A 15,720-nucleotide genomic window follows, 5' to 3' on the forward strand; every position below is an offset into this window, starting at 1 on the left:
GAATATGAACTTGTACCTAACAGTGTGTTAGAGGTCCATCACTCCTTTCTAGTCCAGTCCCCACTCTTGCCACCAGTTTTACGCTCAAGTTGTATGCCTGTGATCTGAATATCCTTTGAAGCAGCCTTGCACATATCGTATACTGTTAAACCAGCAATGGACACAGCTGTTAGTGCCTCCATCTCAACCCCGGTTTTCCCAGTGGAAGCTGCTTCCCCTACTATGTCAACACTAAAGTCAGTTGGGTTCAATGTCAGATCAACGCAGACATGAGTCAGGATAATGTTGTGGCATAATGGGATCAGGCTGCTAGTCTGCTTTGCTCCATTTATTCCAGCAATTTTTGCCACACTAAGAACATCTCCCTTGGCCATTTGGTTAGCTGAAACCAAATCGAACACCTTCTTGCCCAGAATCACTTTGCAACTAGCAGTGGCAGCTCTCTTAGTACTTTCTTTAGGTGTGACATCCACCATTTGAGCTTCCCCTTTGCTGCCAACATGGGTCAGGCCAAGTCCATTCCCGCCCATTTTTGGAGACACAAACTGATGTTCTTGAGCCATAAAATCTTTGCTAATAGAACTGGAATGACTAGTTGAGGATGGTTCCCCAAAGACCGACTCCATTTCCTGTAACAGGGATCATCACATAAGAAGGAGAAGATTGGACAATGTCCCACCTCAGCCATGTATTGCTTCACTCAGAGAGAAAACCCCATATCGAATATTGATTTGCGGAATGATTAATTAAGTAAAATTCTCTTAGATATGACTACATTCAATTTAAGCTGCAATTGTCTAGTTCAATGAGAAACTTTCAAGCAAGCACAAATGCAGGGGTTCACCCATCTTAGGACCATACTTTGCCAGGAGCAACACAGCATAATGGTGGTTTTGGATTCAAACCTCTATCTGCTTTGTCTCCATTCAGGTTCTAATTGAAATTTCTACAAAAACCATTGATTTCATATGGGTGAAATTTCAGACAACCAAGCTTCCACTAAAGGAACATATGATGGAACATATTTTCCCTTTCTTCAATATCATCAAATCAATTCCATTTCCGTCTTTTCACATGAACTCATGCCACTATCTCATTATTCCATCACGCTACCGTCCACTTTCTCACAAAAAAACGAACCACCCACTATCGCACTGTTCTAGTTCAGTACACCACCATAAAAATAAATAAATAAAAAGGGGAGCACATTACCTTATTGAGCTCAGCAATGGCGCTGGCAATATCATGGCCACCATGACTGCAAAAGCACCTCCTCGAGAGATTCAACGCCCGAAGCAACATGAGGCGTGCGATTTGCAAAACCCTTTAGGCCTATAGAGAACCCCATAAATTCAAATGAGCAAGGAAGAAAAAGTACATCAAGTTAATCATGAGAAAGGCAATAAAGACTGAGGCATTTCTACAAACATGTAGAGGGCATACACCATATGACTGTGAGATTCTCAAAAGTAAATCATGGTGCTGTGTTTTTATAGAATAATTGATTACAGAGAGCATTCAGATAATCAACTTACTGGAAATTTGTACTTTCGATTTGCGAAGAAACCGATCGCGTGAAAGAAAGTTGAAAATTGGGACTTCCCCGTAATTTTTTGAAGTTGAGAAACTTTCCGGGTTGTTTTTGTACTTTGCCCTGGCGTCTTAAATCCTAGCGCGAATTCGAAGGCCTCAAAACGTCGTCGTTTGGATGAATCGAGTAGTTTGGGAGTACCGGTTAACACAATATTTTGGAAAAATAAAAATCTAAAAATTTGTTTTGATTTTTAAAAATAAATATATAATAAATTACAATTTTCTTTTACGATTTTTAATTTTTAAGACGTTTGATTTTGTAAAATCTATGATAAGATGAAGACCAAAATTCTCGATGTTAGGTTTTTAGGACCAAAAATTCCAAATTGGCATGAAAATTCTAAGGCCCTTTCCGCTTGTATGCCAAAATTTGGTTCATAACCCCACTGGTATGAGAATGTAGTCAGCTTTTAAAGTAGTCCAATTTCCAAGGAATTTTCTTTCTTCTTTAAATGTGCCCATTTCAAGAGGAAACTTCGGGATCGTGAGTGGATTTTTCCGAGAAAGTGACAAATACGTTATATGTTTGGAAGTCCATCAATAATGGGTTTTTGCTTTTCTATTTTTTAACTGTCACGAATGATTCCACCTGCTTTATGGACGGTTCAAGAAAGTGATGATAATTACCCACAAAGTAAAATCAAAAGCATATTCCCGTAGAAAGCGTAATGGGAAGTTCCATCCGGTGCTTTCCAGCCTTTCCACCACACATCTTTCGATTCTAGAAGATTTAGGAGAAAAATCAGAGAAATTACCAGGAAAAAATATTTTAATAAAAAAAAATAATTAATTAAAAAATAAGAAAAATTTTAATACTCTTATTAAAAAAAAAAGAATAATTTTAATATTTTAAAAAAATAATTAAATAAAAATCATCTCGTGTAATTTAAATAAAAAACATCAAAAAAAAAAAAAGTCACAGTTGGAAACGTCATAATTCAAAATATTTCATAATTCAAATAAAATTTCACGTTGGATTTCACTCTTGTAGTTCTATTAATCCACTAGGAAAATATATTTTTGGTTGGTGAAAGTTGGATAATGTACATAATCTGATTTTTCTAATCAATGCTTCTGCAGACATTTTTTTTTTTTTTAATAAATTTTATTCTAAAAGGCATGATAAGGGGGTTTTATTTTTACATGATGAAACTACCAACAATTTGACTAAGGCTGTATGCAGTTATGAACAAAAGGTGTTGTAACATCATTCAGCAAACAGATTAAAGTCTGGTTGAACTGAAGGGAGCTAGCTCAGGAAAACTTTTATTTGAAGAACTTGCCGGGAGGTCAGTTACTATATATGATACACATTGAGCACAAGAAAACCTTACTTGAGATTTGAGATGATTTTCTTAGCTTCTCTTACAGCTGAACTTACAGCATAAAGGGTCATCTTTTTAACCTGCAAAGAGAAGAGAAACTGGTAAAGCTTGATTCCGACATTCAGAAGAATGCATGAAGGGTGATCGGTAGAAGACATGAAACATGGTCAAGTCGGTTATGTGAGTTTTGGATGACTTCTGAGAGGCATATAGAAATGCTTTTATGGAATTCTTGATTATGTGATTTGCAAGGCACATAGCATGGAGCGAAAAAGGCTTCAAAAAGCCGAAAACAATCTGGAACTAGAGACCACTAGAGCCTTCATTTAAGGACAAGACTTCCAAGCACATAAATGATAACTAAATTTGGATCTCCTTAAATCAAATCTATGAAGTTTGAACTGACTAGTGCACATCATTAGATTCAGATTAAGACGATTGGGGTTAGCCAAATGCAGAAAACAGAATGATGGAAGAAAGTATCCAGAACATAGCATGTATAAAAATAAACTTTTGTTAAATGACTAGATTATGATGATAGGCCAAGAAGTCTTGCAGAAAAAAAAAAAGTCAATATTCCCATAGATATCCTCAGAAATTATAAAATCAGAAAGCATCATAACATCCTTAATAGTTTGAAGCTTGATGTAGCCCAAATAAACAGAAAATAATGGAGATGATGTAATGAAAGACTTTTGAATAAAAAGAGAGGTACCTCCAATTTATCTTCCTTGGCTCTATGGTTTTTTGGGAGTAGACGAAACTCATCAGTTAGCCGAATACATTCTTGAACATTCTCAGGGGAAACAAAGTCAAGGGCCACCTTGATGCATGACTAGAAATTAAAAATAGCATTGAATCAACAACTAGATAACACACTTCATCAAGGGAAATAAAAATAAAAATCTTAGTAGCAAAAAGTGGGTAAGGAATTTGAAATATGGGAAGTTGCCATGGGCAACAATACAATATGGCCCAAGGCAGTTCCTATATTTTTTTCATTGTTTGCTTGTCTTTCCTGTGATTCAGCATGACCTACATGACACCAGTCCATACAGAATCCACATATATCTTGATATGAAAAGTTCATCCTCATGCCTAACTTGCTACACAAAAGAAGCTTGTACTTAGCCAGTGAATTACTTGTCTATTTCTCACTTGATGAGGACACCCTGCTGGAATGAAAACAGCCTCACCAAGGTTTTGCTCAAATGTCCAGGGCTCAACATCTGCAAAGAAAACCAAAGAAGTAATTAGAACTACAGCAGTGTATTTCATATTGCAAGACTTGGCCACACAAGTACAGGGGAGTTTCTTACTGTACTCTTCCTTCAGTTGTTTTTTATGCCTTTCATTCAAGAAAAGGGTCTGATCATGAATAGGATGGATGACCTGAAAGAAATATATAAGTAATTCACATCTCTCTCAAATATGAATATGGTGTATAGAAACAAGTAATGATACTTACAGACTTTATAGAAAGATTATTTATGTGGCGAAATTCCTTTTGGTGCTTTTGCAAGTACTCAATCAACTTAGGAACATCCTGCCTGCGAAAGATGTCCCAAACAGCACCACCATGGGCCACAGTTGAATCATCTATATTCTGAAGAGAATCGTTTGTAGTTGTGTCACTAGAAGAGTTCAGGCCATCTTGATTGGATGCATCTTCTTCAGCCATAGTTTCATTCTCAACTTCAAGTCCATTGGCATGATATAAATTTTCAGTGGCAGAACAAGTGGAGCTTGTACCTACCTCATTTCCTGAGGAGGAATCCCTCTCAGCATCATCCCTGCAATTCGAAGGCTGGTATCCTCTCTTTTCAGATCGTGCTGTTACCTTTGCTTTTAACTTCTCATTCATATTGTCAGTTGCATTTGACTTGGAGTCTGCATTGTTAACATCCTCATCCAGTTGATCCTTTGTAGGGTGATGTTGAACTCCATTCTCAGTAACAAGATTTGCTATATCACATGGCTTCACCTTTGACTTTTTCTGTTCTGGTAACAAATGGTCCTTCTCAACTATGTTCTCACTTTCATCCACAGCTTCACTTATTCCACCATAGAGTTCATGCAAATCTCCAATAGCATGTTTCTTCTGCATTGTTTTTATTCTTTTATGCTGCCATGGGGCAACCTTCACCTTCGCAGTATGTGTCAGTACATTAACCTACAACCAAAGTAAATGACAATTAGGCATCATGGCTCAAAACACCAAGTAAGACATTTTAAAAAGAATAATGCCATATTAAATACAATGGACCTAGTTATATGAGAAAGAAAGCATCAGGTTACTGTAATAGTCAGATAAGAATATACCAAATAAAGTTCAAAGTCAAAGTTGTGGCTTGAATACTCTACACAAAATAATTTCACAGAAGACTGGCTGAAGATTAATAAAAAATTCAACATCCAGTATATTTATTGGAATTGGTGGATTCTTGGGCATAACAGTTGCCCTATAAGATGGAGAGTAGGAAGCACACCCAAACTTGAGGGAGGAAATGCAGTATGATGGGGGCACAAGTAAGAAGCTCCAGAGTCCCTTGTGGATGAGCCTCAATAAAGGTCCCAGCACAATTGGACGTGCCTGGAGCCAACAGAAAACCTCTAGTTGCAAGTTCAGAGTCCAGCCCCTGAAGGGCCTACAGGCCATCAAAAGGGATCTGTAGGCCAGGCGGGCCTCTGCTGCAGATAATAGAGCCCATCACTCTTTCCCAGGTAGATCACAGCTCTTATGGGCGAGGCAAACATCTGACTTAACAAGCAAGTTTGCAACAAATCAGTAGGAAATCTTTCAGAAGTCATTATGAAAACATACCGCATCAGACATGTCACAATGCAGCTTTGTCACTGAATCTCCTCTACCGAGCTCCAAAGGAAATCCATATGCAATATATGTTTTGGGTCCTAAATCGGGTTTCAGGGACTCAGTAGGAAGTTTTGTAGCAATGTTCAAAAAACCTGATTTTGGATCAGTATAGTCACAATATGGGAGTGCTGCAATAAATTCAGCACCATGCCTGGGCAAACGCTCTTCGAATAGAGTTGATGAGGGCCAATCTTTCAGCTTCAACATCTCTGGCCATCCACCCTTATGCATACGACCCTCTAAGTAGCCCGCAAAAAATTGATGAATATTAATCTCAACCTATAGGACAATAAAAATCAAAACCTTAGTTTAGGTTTTAGTAGCTGCAGATATGACAAAACTCCCAAGAAGAGCCTACTGATCGACTCTAACCTACAGTGAAACTGAAAAATTGATTCCAGAGTTCATAGTTATTACCTGAAGATCCCAAATTTTCAAGTCAGGACATAGTTTTACAAGTGTTCAACAGAGCCACTCCAAATAAATAAAAGACTCCTAATTATCAAGACATGACTATTTAATAGAATAATTTCTTAAACTATCTATTATGGTGTCCTCTTAATGCACCATTTCTATGTGTCTATGTGCCAATACATTCAGCGAATTACACTACTCCGGTTACATGACACAAAAAGGTAGAATGACTAGGGAAAAGTCAGGAAGCATAGCTAACCTCACACCAATCCAGGCAATCTATGGCCTTCACACTCCGTGTCTCCTCTTTGAACTTTGTTTTTGCACCTGTTTCTCTAAAAGCCCTCCACATTACCATTGGTTCCCAACTAAGGCCAGATGTCTTGTCAAGAACATTTCTGACAATCACAGGTTCCCCTCTCATCCAATGCCTTTGGAAATGCTCGATTTCATCATCAGTAATGTTGACAGCATTTGGGCAGTACAAGAAGTTATCATGACCATGCTTCCTGAAAGCAGCCTTCCTCATTTCAGAATTTTGTTCACTGTTCCTTCCAGTAACATTTGGCCAGCATAAAGAACAACCTTGAGAAAAATTATGATCTGGTAACTGATAATGGCAAATAAGATCCTCTGAACTCTGAATCAACTTCATTACCCAATTAGCTTTGAAATTGCGTCTCAACTCCAGTATTGCAGTACCACAACCTCCACGCTCTTTTGGAGGGCATGGAATGCTACCATCACCAGTTGCTCTCCAATCAGGAAACTGATTGGAGACATCAGCTTTAGAATCATCAGCAGCAAGCTCCACTTCACTCACTCTACCATTTCGTTTTCTTTTAGTTGTAGCCTTGCTCTTCCCATCTGCGACTTGCCCATGAGCTCTTTCTACAAACTGCTGGTGGGATGTTTCTGCTTCACTTCCTCCAGGCTGACGACCTTCTCGTAGCTCACGACAACATATGAGACAGAGATCATAAGAGCAATCAGGGTTGGGGCAGCTTCTATGAAAATCAACAATGGATGTATTGCAATTATCACTGTCAAATAGGGAGGCGAACTCAGTTAATAAAAGACAATGTAATAATTCTTATTTCAGGATATCATGCAGAATTCAGGAATAGTGAAAGCCAAAGAAAAAAAAACAAATATGACAACCGTATCAAGACTTATTCATGCTGCTGGCTCTGATCAAACTCAGAACAAGCACAGAATCCCCACTGAGGAAATTAATGCATGACACAGTCATATCCAACATAAAATACAGAAACAAACCGTTGCTAAAAAAAACAAAATGACATCTCAAAATCACATTTACATGTCCACTCCAAACACCATCCTTTCATGCCTAGAGAAGCATGGACACGCTTACTGAGAGGAGGACTAGGATCAAATACCAGAAAGCCAATGGTTACTCGCATGAACTACCTATATACTTCAACATTTTGATAATTAGAATACTACAAAAATAAAGCCAATAAACAAATAAAACTGGAAGTTAAAATTACAACTGCAAGCATACCAGTAAACACATAAACAAAATCAAATAAATAAAACTGGGAGTTACAATCACAAATGCAAGCATACCAGTATAATCGTTCATTTTTCTCAAGTTTAGACCTTGTTATATCACTCTCCATCAATTGAACACCTAAACAGAAAAGAAGAAATGATATAAAACTACAAGAACCCCCTATGAAAGTGACACATTCATTAAATCATATATCAAATTATGTTACCTCGTATCTTGGCTTCTATCTCTACTTCAGATTTCTGCTCCTGGTGAACATGCCTGAGAACAGGCAGGGCTTTGAATAGTAAGTACTGCAGTCGCTGCAATTTGACACTGTCATCTAATTCCTTATGATTAGCCTGCCAAAAGAATATATATATATTATGAAAGAGCAGCAAACAAACAAATGAAATGTGGTACAAGAATTTTTCCAGAAATTACGGTAAATATAACAAGAAACTAGAAGAGAGAGAGAGAGGGAGAGAGAGGAGGAGGAGGAGGAGCAGGCATTTACCTTCACAAACAAAACCTCCCGCAGGCAAGCCTTGCAATTACAATTGCCACAACAAAATGGGCATGCACTCTCAATTTCATCTCTTGTTTTTTCAGGGTACCTGTTTCATTTGTTTCAAGCAATGTAGTGTTGTTAGTACAAAATACATCAAATAAGCCAAGCAGCATAAGTCTATTATCAAACTTTTTCAAGCCTAATAAACAGGAATATGGACATCCTAATTATCACATCAAGAGAATCCAGTTCATAAGTTGGTAACCAGAATGGCCAATTATGACTGTTCATGTGATTTTAAGCATATTCCTGATGGAAATGGTTACCATTTTGCAATGCACTCAAAGCAGTAGCGTTTCCTTGTACAGCTGGAACAGTGAACAACACCACTCTTATCATTTCGCTGACATTGATGACACATTAAGCTACCATGCTCTTTGTTCTTATTGAGTTTGTCCTGAAAAGCAAAGCTTATTAGAACAAAGTTCGAGATTCATTATTGAACATTAGATGAAACTGTCAACAAAAAGATAGAACTACAGAATGACTCAAATAAAAGATGCTATCTAATTTAACTTCTGGGAATGAACAAGGGTCAAAGTTTAGCTCCTCCTTACCTGACCAGAATTCCTTACACCCTTACAATTACTGCCACTATTCTTCTTATTATCACCAAGAACCCCATTTTCCTGTAAAAATTTCTATATGTTACCAAAAGTCGCTACTTTCTTATATTCATCTCATTATTTCCTCAAGTTAGCCAATGTGTCATCAATCAAATAATCTCAAAACCATGTTCATATTTCATATTATCACCCCCAAATCTTCAAGCCACTGTCTCCTAACCCTCTAATTCCTGCTTCATCAAGCAAATGCCTCTGCAACCTCAATCACTTACTCATGATCATCTAAATTTTAATGTACTCAATTGCAACAATGCAAAGCCAATTGAAAGTATACTATAGAAGCACCAAATTTTCACAATCAGATGCAAATTCAAACAGTTCAATTTTAATTTTCCTTTTTCAAAAGGAAAATATGAATGTGAAAAGACTTCTACAGTAAAACCCTAAATGAATTTTCTGACAAAAAGAATAAAAAAAAAACAACTCACAGGTATTCTAGAACCGGATTTGCTCTGGTCTTCAGTTGAACTCCTCTGTCCTCCGCCGGATTCCGCTTTTCCATTACCGCAGTTAGACTCAATTTTATCTGAATTAATATCCACAATCCGGTTCACTCTATCCTTTTTAGTGATAGGGTGTCGTTTGCGCAGGTCTTTCACCAGAGTCGAATTGTCATCTGATCCATCGCTGTCGGACTCTTTCCTCCTCCTCCTCTTCTCACCGGTCCTCTCTCCACCACCGCCACCGGCGAATTCTCCAGAACCGATTATCTTTCCTTCTCTCTCCCTCTTTTTCCTCTCGCTTTGATTCTTTATCTGCCAACAGTGCTTCTCACAGTACGATTTCCCCTTCGACGCCGTCTCGCTGCACCGCCATTTCCCGGCAGATTTTTTGCACCGGAAATCGACGGAGGCTTCCATTCGATCAGAATTACCAGCTGATATCTTTCTCCGGCGGCTATCAGAGAACAGCGGCCGCACAATGGGACCCGGTGATCGGACGAAGAGTCATCAAGTTCGCCGGAGAGAAATCAGAGCTCGAAGTCTGACATCATTCGAAAAAAGGTCATCAACATTAGCGCACGAACAATTGTGAATTTCAATTCATTCTCATTTGATACTGAGATCAAAGGATGAAACCACCTGAAAAAAAAATTAATAATAATAATAATAAACAACCAAAAAACATACGAAGTTTGAACAACTGCTGAATCTAGAAGAACAGGTGGTGTAGAAACTGTATTTTCGCGAGTAAAAAAAACCATGCACTCGCTGCTTAAAATGGACGCGTTTAATTGAAATATTAATTCTTTTATTAACTGAAATTAAAAAATAATAATAATGAAAACTGAAATAAAATAGACGTGTAAATGAAACATTAATTTTTATTATTAACTGAAAAAAAATAAAAATAAAAATAGAATAATATGAATTTTTTTTTTTTTTTACTATGAATTCATTATCTTAATCATTTTTAAGACCTAATATATTTTTTATTATTTATTTTTAAACATAACTTTCTTAATATTAATTTTTTTAATTTTCTTTTTAATATTAAATATTTTTATTTTACAAATCTATATGATAAGTTTTTACATTAAAATTTTTTCAATCATTTTTATTTTTATTTCATCTTGTAATTGATAAAGTTTTTAAATGAATAAATTATTTAATCTTAAATATATTATTTAATATTAGATTTATAAAATATTAGTATAAATTTATTGAATTAAGTTTGCGGTTTTTCTACAAGTCAACTACTAAAGACATACTGATGATGTGTCATGTACGCTTATACGAGGCAACTCGATTTGCCTACGTGGCATAAGCTGAACATGCATCATCAATGCATGTACTTTTGGGCACCACCCTGTGGCCACGTCACTACTTGTGAGGACGACAACCCAAGATTCAACATGAGAGTATATAAGAGTTTTTTTTTTCCGAACTTTTTTTCTAAAAAATAAAATTGATGTAGATTTTGTTTTTTTTTTTTTTTAAGGAAGTGATAAAATATTTACAAATTCTATTAAAAAATTTTAAAATTAAGTTAGTATTTATTTTTTGACCCAATGAAAAACTAAAAGTAACATATTAATTGACATAAGATCGTATCAATAATTTTTCGAATGCCCATTTTTCAATTTGTTTTATATTATCCTCTAGATTTTTTATATTAAGTTTACTATAAATTTTTACTTTTTTTCTAGATGCTAAAGTTTTTTTTATCCGTTGGAAAACATTAGAACCTAAAAATCTAATCCTCCTGAATTTGTAACCAAAATTTCTCACATTTAAAGGGTTTGGTTTTTATCTTTATATTAATTTTGTCTAAGTTCAAGATCATAGGTCCATAATCAAACTCCCATTATGAGTAAATTTTTAACTTTAGCATCCTAAAAGAAGAACACTATTAATTATTTATAAGAACTTTATCGAACTTTTCAAATTAACGAAGAGTTATGTTTATTATTAAGAATACGTTTGATTGTAATTTTAAAAAGTGTTTCTAGTCTTCTTAACACTTAAAAAAAAAAATATTTTTCAAACATAAAAAAGACTAAAAACATTTCCTAAAATTACTATCAAACTCATTCTAAGAATATGTTTAATAATGATTTTATAAAACATTTCCAATATTTCCAACATCTAAATGATAAAATTTTTAAAGTGTTAAAAATATTATAAATATTTCCTAAAATCACTACCAAACAGAGTCTAAATTGAGTATATAGTAAACTAAATGGTTAGATAAGCCTTAATTTTTATTTCCAATAAGAACAAAATATCAAAAGAGCATGACCTTTTTATAACTTTCAAACTTAGGGACACAAAATCAGGGTGACCAAGCCGTCTAACATCCAAAGCAACCTAGGTCACAAGGTGAGAACAAATTATTCAAGGACTTCTTGTCCACTTTTTCCTTTTTCTTATTCTCTTATGTTTTTGGTTCTTTCCTTAGCTTTAGTTCTCCACTTTGGTAGGACTTAATCCATGGTTCTTATTCCCTTCCAAAATAATTCCTCTTGCAGACTTGTCATTTTCACCATCTACATCATTTCAGTTCATAATCTTATTTCCAACTTTCTTTTCCAATTATAGGACACTCTTTAAGGTTGTAATAAACAAAACCAGATCTAAAACAACAAGGTTTTGAATTTAAGTTTATAGTTTTAAACTTAAATTTAAAACTTGGCTCTATTAAAAAAAGGCTTAAAAGATGGGATCGAACTCATTATTAAGATGACATATATAACGACTCGCACCTAACTATGTAGATATTGTCCGCTTTGGGCCCAAGAGAGTCCGACTTTAAAACGCGTCTACTTGGTTAAGAGGAGTCTCTACATATATAGCGCTAGGGGAACATTCTTCCCTAATGTGGGACATCACAGCATATTTAACCCAAATGAAAGCCCACAAGGAAAAGAACCACCCAAAACTAACACCCTTAGCCCAAGTCCCATACCCATTAGTTAATTGACATAAAAATTAATTATATTTTATTGAAGCATTTGCTCCAAAATTCGTCATCAACTTAAGTTCTGTATGAGTGTGATAGCAAGAAAACTTAAGGTATGTTTACAAATTGTTCTTGAGAACAAAAAAACATTTTTCTCAGTTAAAATACTCATAACTAAAAATAGTATTTTATAAATTTATTTCCTAAACAAATTATTTTTTAGAATAAATTCGAGATATTTGAAAGTATTTTGGTAGAACATTTTTAAAAATTAATTGAAAATACGAAGCATATTTTATAAACTTTTCTCTCAATAAATCAAAATACTATTTTTTATATTAGAATTTCTAAACAATTTCATTCTTAAAATAATTGAGACACCTTCAAAATTATATTTTTAGTTTCCATTTTTTTAAAATAAATTTAAAAACAATAAAAAAAAATCAAATTAAAGTCTTAAATGTCTTTTTTTTTTTTTTTAAATACCTCATCAATCACATTAGATCTTTTGATAAGGGGCTTTTGAGTGGTTTTACTTGAATACTTTTTATTCATATTAGTTTGGTAAAATCAAACATTACTCAGCTCAAGCATTTTTTATAATAAAAAAAGATAGCCATTTTTCGATGATAAGTTCAAAATACAAAAAATATGAAAGGCATATAATCATTGGTACATATGGGCCGCCAGTCGAGGGCTTGCTATGGCCATCAAGGGCTGGGCCTTGGGCATTGTCATTCCATAAACTTCCCTAGTATCAATATCTTCGGGCCGAAGCCCATCAGGCGGAGTCCAATCAAAACAGTGCAAGAGCCGAGCCAACGCCATCAAAACCAGCGTCACACCGAGCGGCGCGCCGGGACACTTTCTCTTCCCGGCGCTGAAAGGCAGAATCTTGAAATCGGCTCCGTGGCTTATCTCGACTCGGCTCCCGTCAGCCGGCCAGTGCCTCTCTGGCCGAAACTCCTCGACATCGGCCCATAGCGAAGTGTTTCGGCCCAGCCCATGGGTGTTGATGAAGACACGTGTCTTCGAGGGAATGTAGTAGCCGTTGATGGTGGTGGCGCGTGTGGACTCGTGTGGGATGAGGAACGGTCCAGCTGGATGCATGCGGAAGGTCTCGCGTACGACGCAGCGCAGATAGTTAAGGCGGGGAAGGTCTGATTCCGAGACCATTCGGTGCGGGCCCACAACCGAATCGAGCTCATCTTGGATCTTGCGGAGGACACGCGGCTGCTTGATCACTTCCGCCATCGCCCATTCGTTGGTCACAGCGGATGTATCTGTTGCCGCAGCTATCATGTCCTAAAGCGAAATGAAAGAACATACTCGAGATTGAAAATGGCAGTCACTTAAAAATAAAAAATAAAAATTGTTTAATATTTTATTTTTAACATTAGCAATTTAATATATATTTTTTTTATTTAATTCTATCTGTTTTTATTAAATAAATAATTTTTTGACAAAAAAAAAAAGATAAAAAGAAATAACTTTGTAGAGATTTTTTATTCTTTTTTTTTAATAATGTTGCAAAATTAGAAATAATCCAAAATCTTCAATTACTCCTTTAAAAGTGTTTATATTTTCCATATTTTGAAAATAAAAATTAATTAATTAATTAATGTATTGTATATTCAAATGCGAAGAGAGGGTTTCACCTGCATTAGAGCCTTGATCTCAACATCATCCATGTGGGGTTTTCCATTTTCACCAGGCAAAGACAACAAAACATCCACAAAATCCATCTCTCCACCATCTTCATTTCCTCCAACCCCATTTTTCTTCTTCTCCTCTCTCATTCTTCTATGTTCTTCAATGATCTTCATGTGAAACTCATCGACCCTCTTCTCCACTTCTCTCATCTTCTTCTCACATCCATAAAACAAGTCCACCCACCTCCATATTGGAAGATAATCACCCAAATATATAAAGCCCAATAGCCAAAATAGCTCATGGGTTATGTGCATGAACTCATGGGCCTCTTGTGGGCCTGCTGACTCCACCCCAAAGTATTGCTTCCCAAGCAACATCCTAGTCACATTATTCATTGAAAATGCCCCCAAAACCTCCCTCAAGTTGATGGGCTTTTGGGTTTGGGCTCGGGTCCATACATCTTGGACTAGGTATTGGGCCTCATGGGCCCGATGATTCACAAACGACTCAAGCCGCTTTGTTGTTAGTAGGTGTTCCATGCAGATCCTTCTCATTCTTTTCCAATGTGGGCCCAATGGAGCCAAGGCAACATCGCCGCACCCATATGCCAAATGGATGGCGGCAAGGGTCCGTGGTCGAGAGGCAAAGATGTCATCTTTTCGGAGAAGAATTTCACGGATGATGTCCGGGTCGTTGGTGGTGATGGCATCGACGGTACCAAGGCGAAGGTAGACTAATGGGCCATATTTGTTGCAAAAGGAGGCTAGGTCCCTGTGGGGGAGTTGGCCCAATTGGAAGAGGTTTCCAACTATGGGCCACCTTGGTGGGCCTGGTGGAAGGATTCTACTCCTCCACAGTGAAACTCCGATGAGCCATTGGCGTACGATCAAGGCCACTAGGGCTAAACAGAAGAGAGTTGAAACAAAGGTGGAAAGGTCCATGATGACCACGAAAAGCCCAAGAGAAAATTAAGCCCAAGATTCCTATATTCCATATTGGAGAAGATGGGAGCTTAGGACAACAATTTATGGTTGTTTAACCCTCTAAATCTCAGGTTTATTGTCGAATTTAAAAATGGTTTATCGATCATCATGATCTTGGCATGGATTTGTTACCGGGTTGACATGTCAAACATAGATTGGTGGGTTCACATCCATGTGGCTTGAAGTCAAGTCTTCATTGGTAGGTAGCATGGTTGGTGGGGGACGCGATGAATGATGTTCTCCTACTTCAAAGAAACGGCATGAGTGTGTTTCCTAACAAGAGAATTCATGGTAGAGGAAGAGTAATGGGTGCATGACCACATACTTTCTTACAATGTTTTCTCAAAACACTTATTTGACAAAAGGTGATCAAAGTTTAGTGAAGATTATTCAAAATATTCAGTCAAAGTTATTAACTTTGAATCATTCAGTCATTGATGAAAAAGAGAAAAAGGCAATTTAAAAAAAAAATTGAAATATTAAATACTTTTGTGAAAGAATTTAAGCATTTTATTAAATTACTTTTTAATAAAATGATTACTTTAAATTACTCATAAATTGCTTTAAATTCCAAAAATGGTTGTTTTATTATTATTATTATATTTATTTATTTTATAATTAGGCTTAATAATTATTATTAGTAGTCAAGATTCTCACCTTTGACTAGATTTTCAAGTAAAAGAAATTGAAGTCCACCTCCAAGCCTTTAGTCCATTTGGAGCCTAAGAAACGTGCTTTGTGGGTTTGTTCCTGATTTTGGTGTTT

At 36.2% G+C, this 15,720-nt stretch overlaps 3 protein-coding genes across 7 annotated transcripts; all 3 read right to left on the bottom strand.

Moving 5' to 3' along the window:
* Positions 1 to 38: 38 nt before the first annotated feature.
* Positions 39 to 626, bottom strand: LOC117932614 (cyclic pyranopterin monophosphate synthase, mitochondrial). Its single transcript, XM_034853892.1, has one exon. The coding sequence runs from the start codon at positions 624 to 626 to the stop codon at positions 39 to 41; it is 588 nt and encodes a 195-aa protein (XP_034709783.1).
* LOC117932242 (lysine-specific demethylase JMJ25-like) lies at positions 544 to 10,128 on the bottom strand. 5 transcript variants are annotated; one of them, XM_034853375.1, is made up of 16 exons: positions 10,048 to 10,128; positions 9,346 to 9,901; positions 8,849 to 8,920; positions 8,558 to 8,688; positions 8,238 to 8,337; positions 7,950 to 8,082; positions 7,798 to 7,861; positions 6,467 to 7,250; positions 5,743 to 6,072; positions 4,387 to 5,091; positions 4,238 to 4,310; positions 4,062 to 4,147; positions 3,634 to 3,753; positions 2,928 to 2,998; positions 2,221 to 2,314; positions 718 to 1,332 (listed from the first exon to the last, which is right to left on the bottom strand). In XM_034853375.1, the coding sequence occupies exons 2-16, from the start codon at positions 9,775 to 9,777 to the stop codon at positions 1,327 to 1,329; spliced, it is 3,201 nt and encodes a 1,066-aa protein (XP_034709266.1). In that variant the 5' UTR covers positions 9,778 to 9,901; positions 10,048 to 10,128; the 3' UTR covers positions 718 to 1,326. The 5 variants fall into 5 exon arrangements, 4 of the variants coding, with proteins under 4 accessions (XP_034709266.1, XP_034709269.1, XP_034709270.1 ...); XR_004654125.1 differs by lacking the exons at positions 2,221 to 2,314; positions 10,048 to 10,128 and adding an exon at positions 544 to 629 and having other exon boundaries at positions 1,213 to 1,332; positions 9,346 to 10,011; XM_034853378.1 differs by lacking the exons at positions 8,849 to 8,920; positions 10,048 to 10,128 and having other exon boundaries at positions 9,346 to 10,011.
* A 2,794-nt stretch (positions 10,129 to 12,922) lies between these two features.
* On the bottom strand, positions 12,923 to 14,992 carry LOC117932706 (cytochrome P450 703A2). Its single transcript, XM_034853996.1, has 2 exons — positions 13,978 to 14,992; positions 12,923 to 13,624 (listed from the first exon to the last, which is right to left on the bottom strand). Exons 1-2 carry the CDS (start codon positions 14,911 to 14,913, stop codon positions 12,986 to 12,988), a joined length of 1,575 nt encoding a protein of 524 aa, XP_034709887.1. The 5' UTR covers positions 14,914 to 14,992; the 3' UTR covers positions 12,923 to 12,985.
* Between the last annotated feature and the right edge of the window lie 728 nt (positions 14,993 to 15,720).

Source organism: Vitis riparia, chromosome 15, assembly GCF_004353265.1.
Source record: "Vitis riparia cultivar Riparia Gloire de Montpellier isolate 1030 chromosome 15, EGFV_Vit.rip_1.0, whole genome shotgun sequence".
Lineage (NCBI taxonomy): Eukaryota > Viridiplantae > Streptophyta > Magnoliopsida > Vitales > Vitaceae > Vitis > Vitis riparia.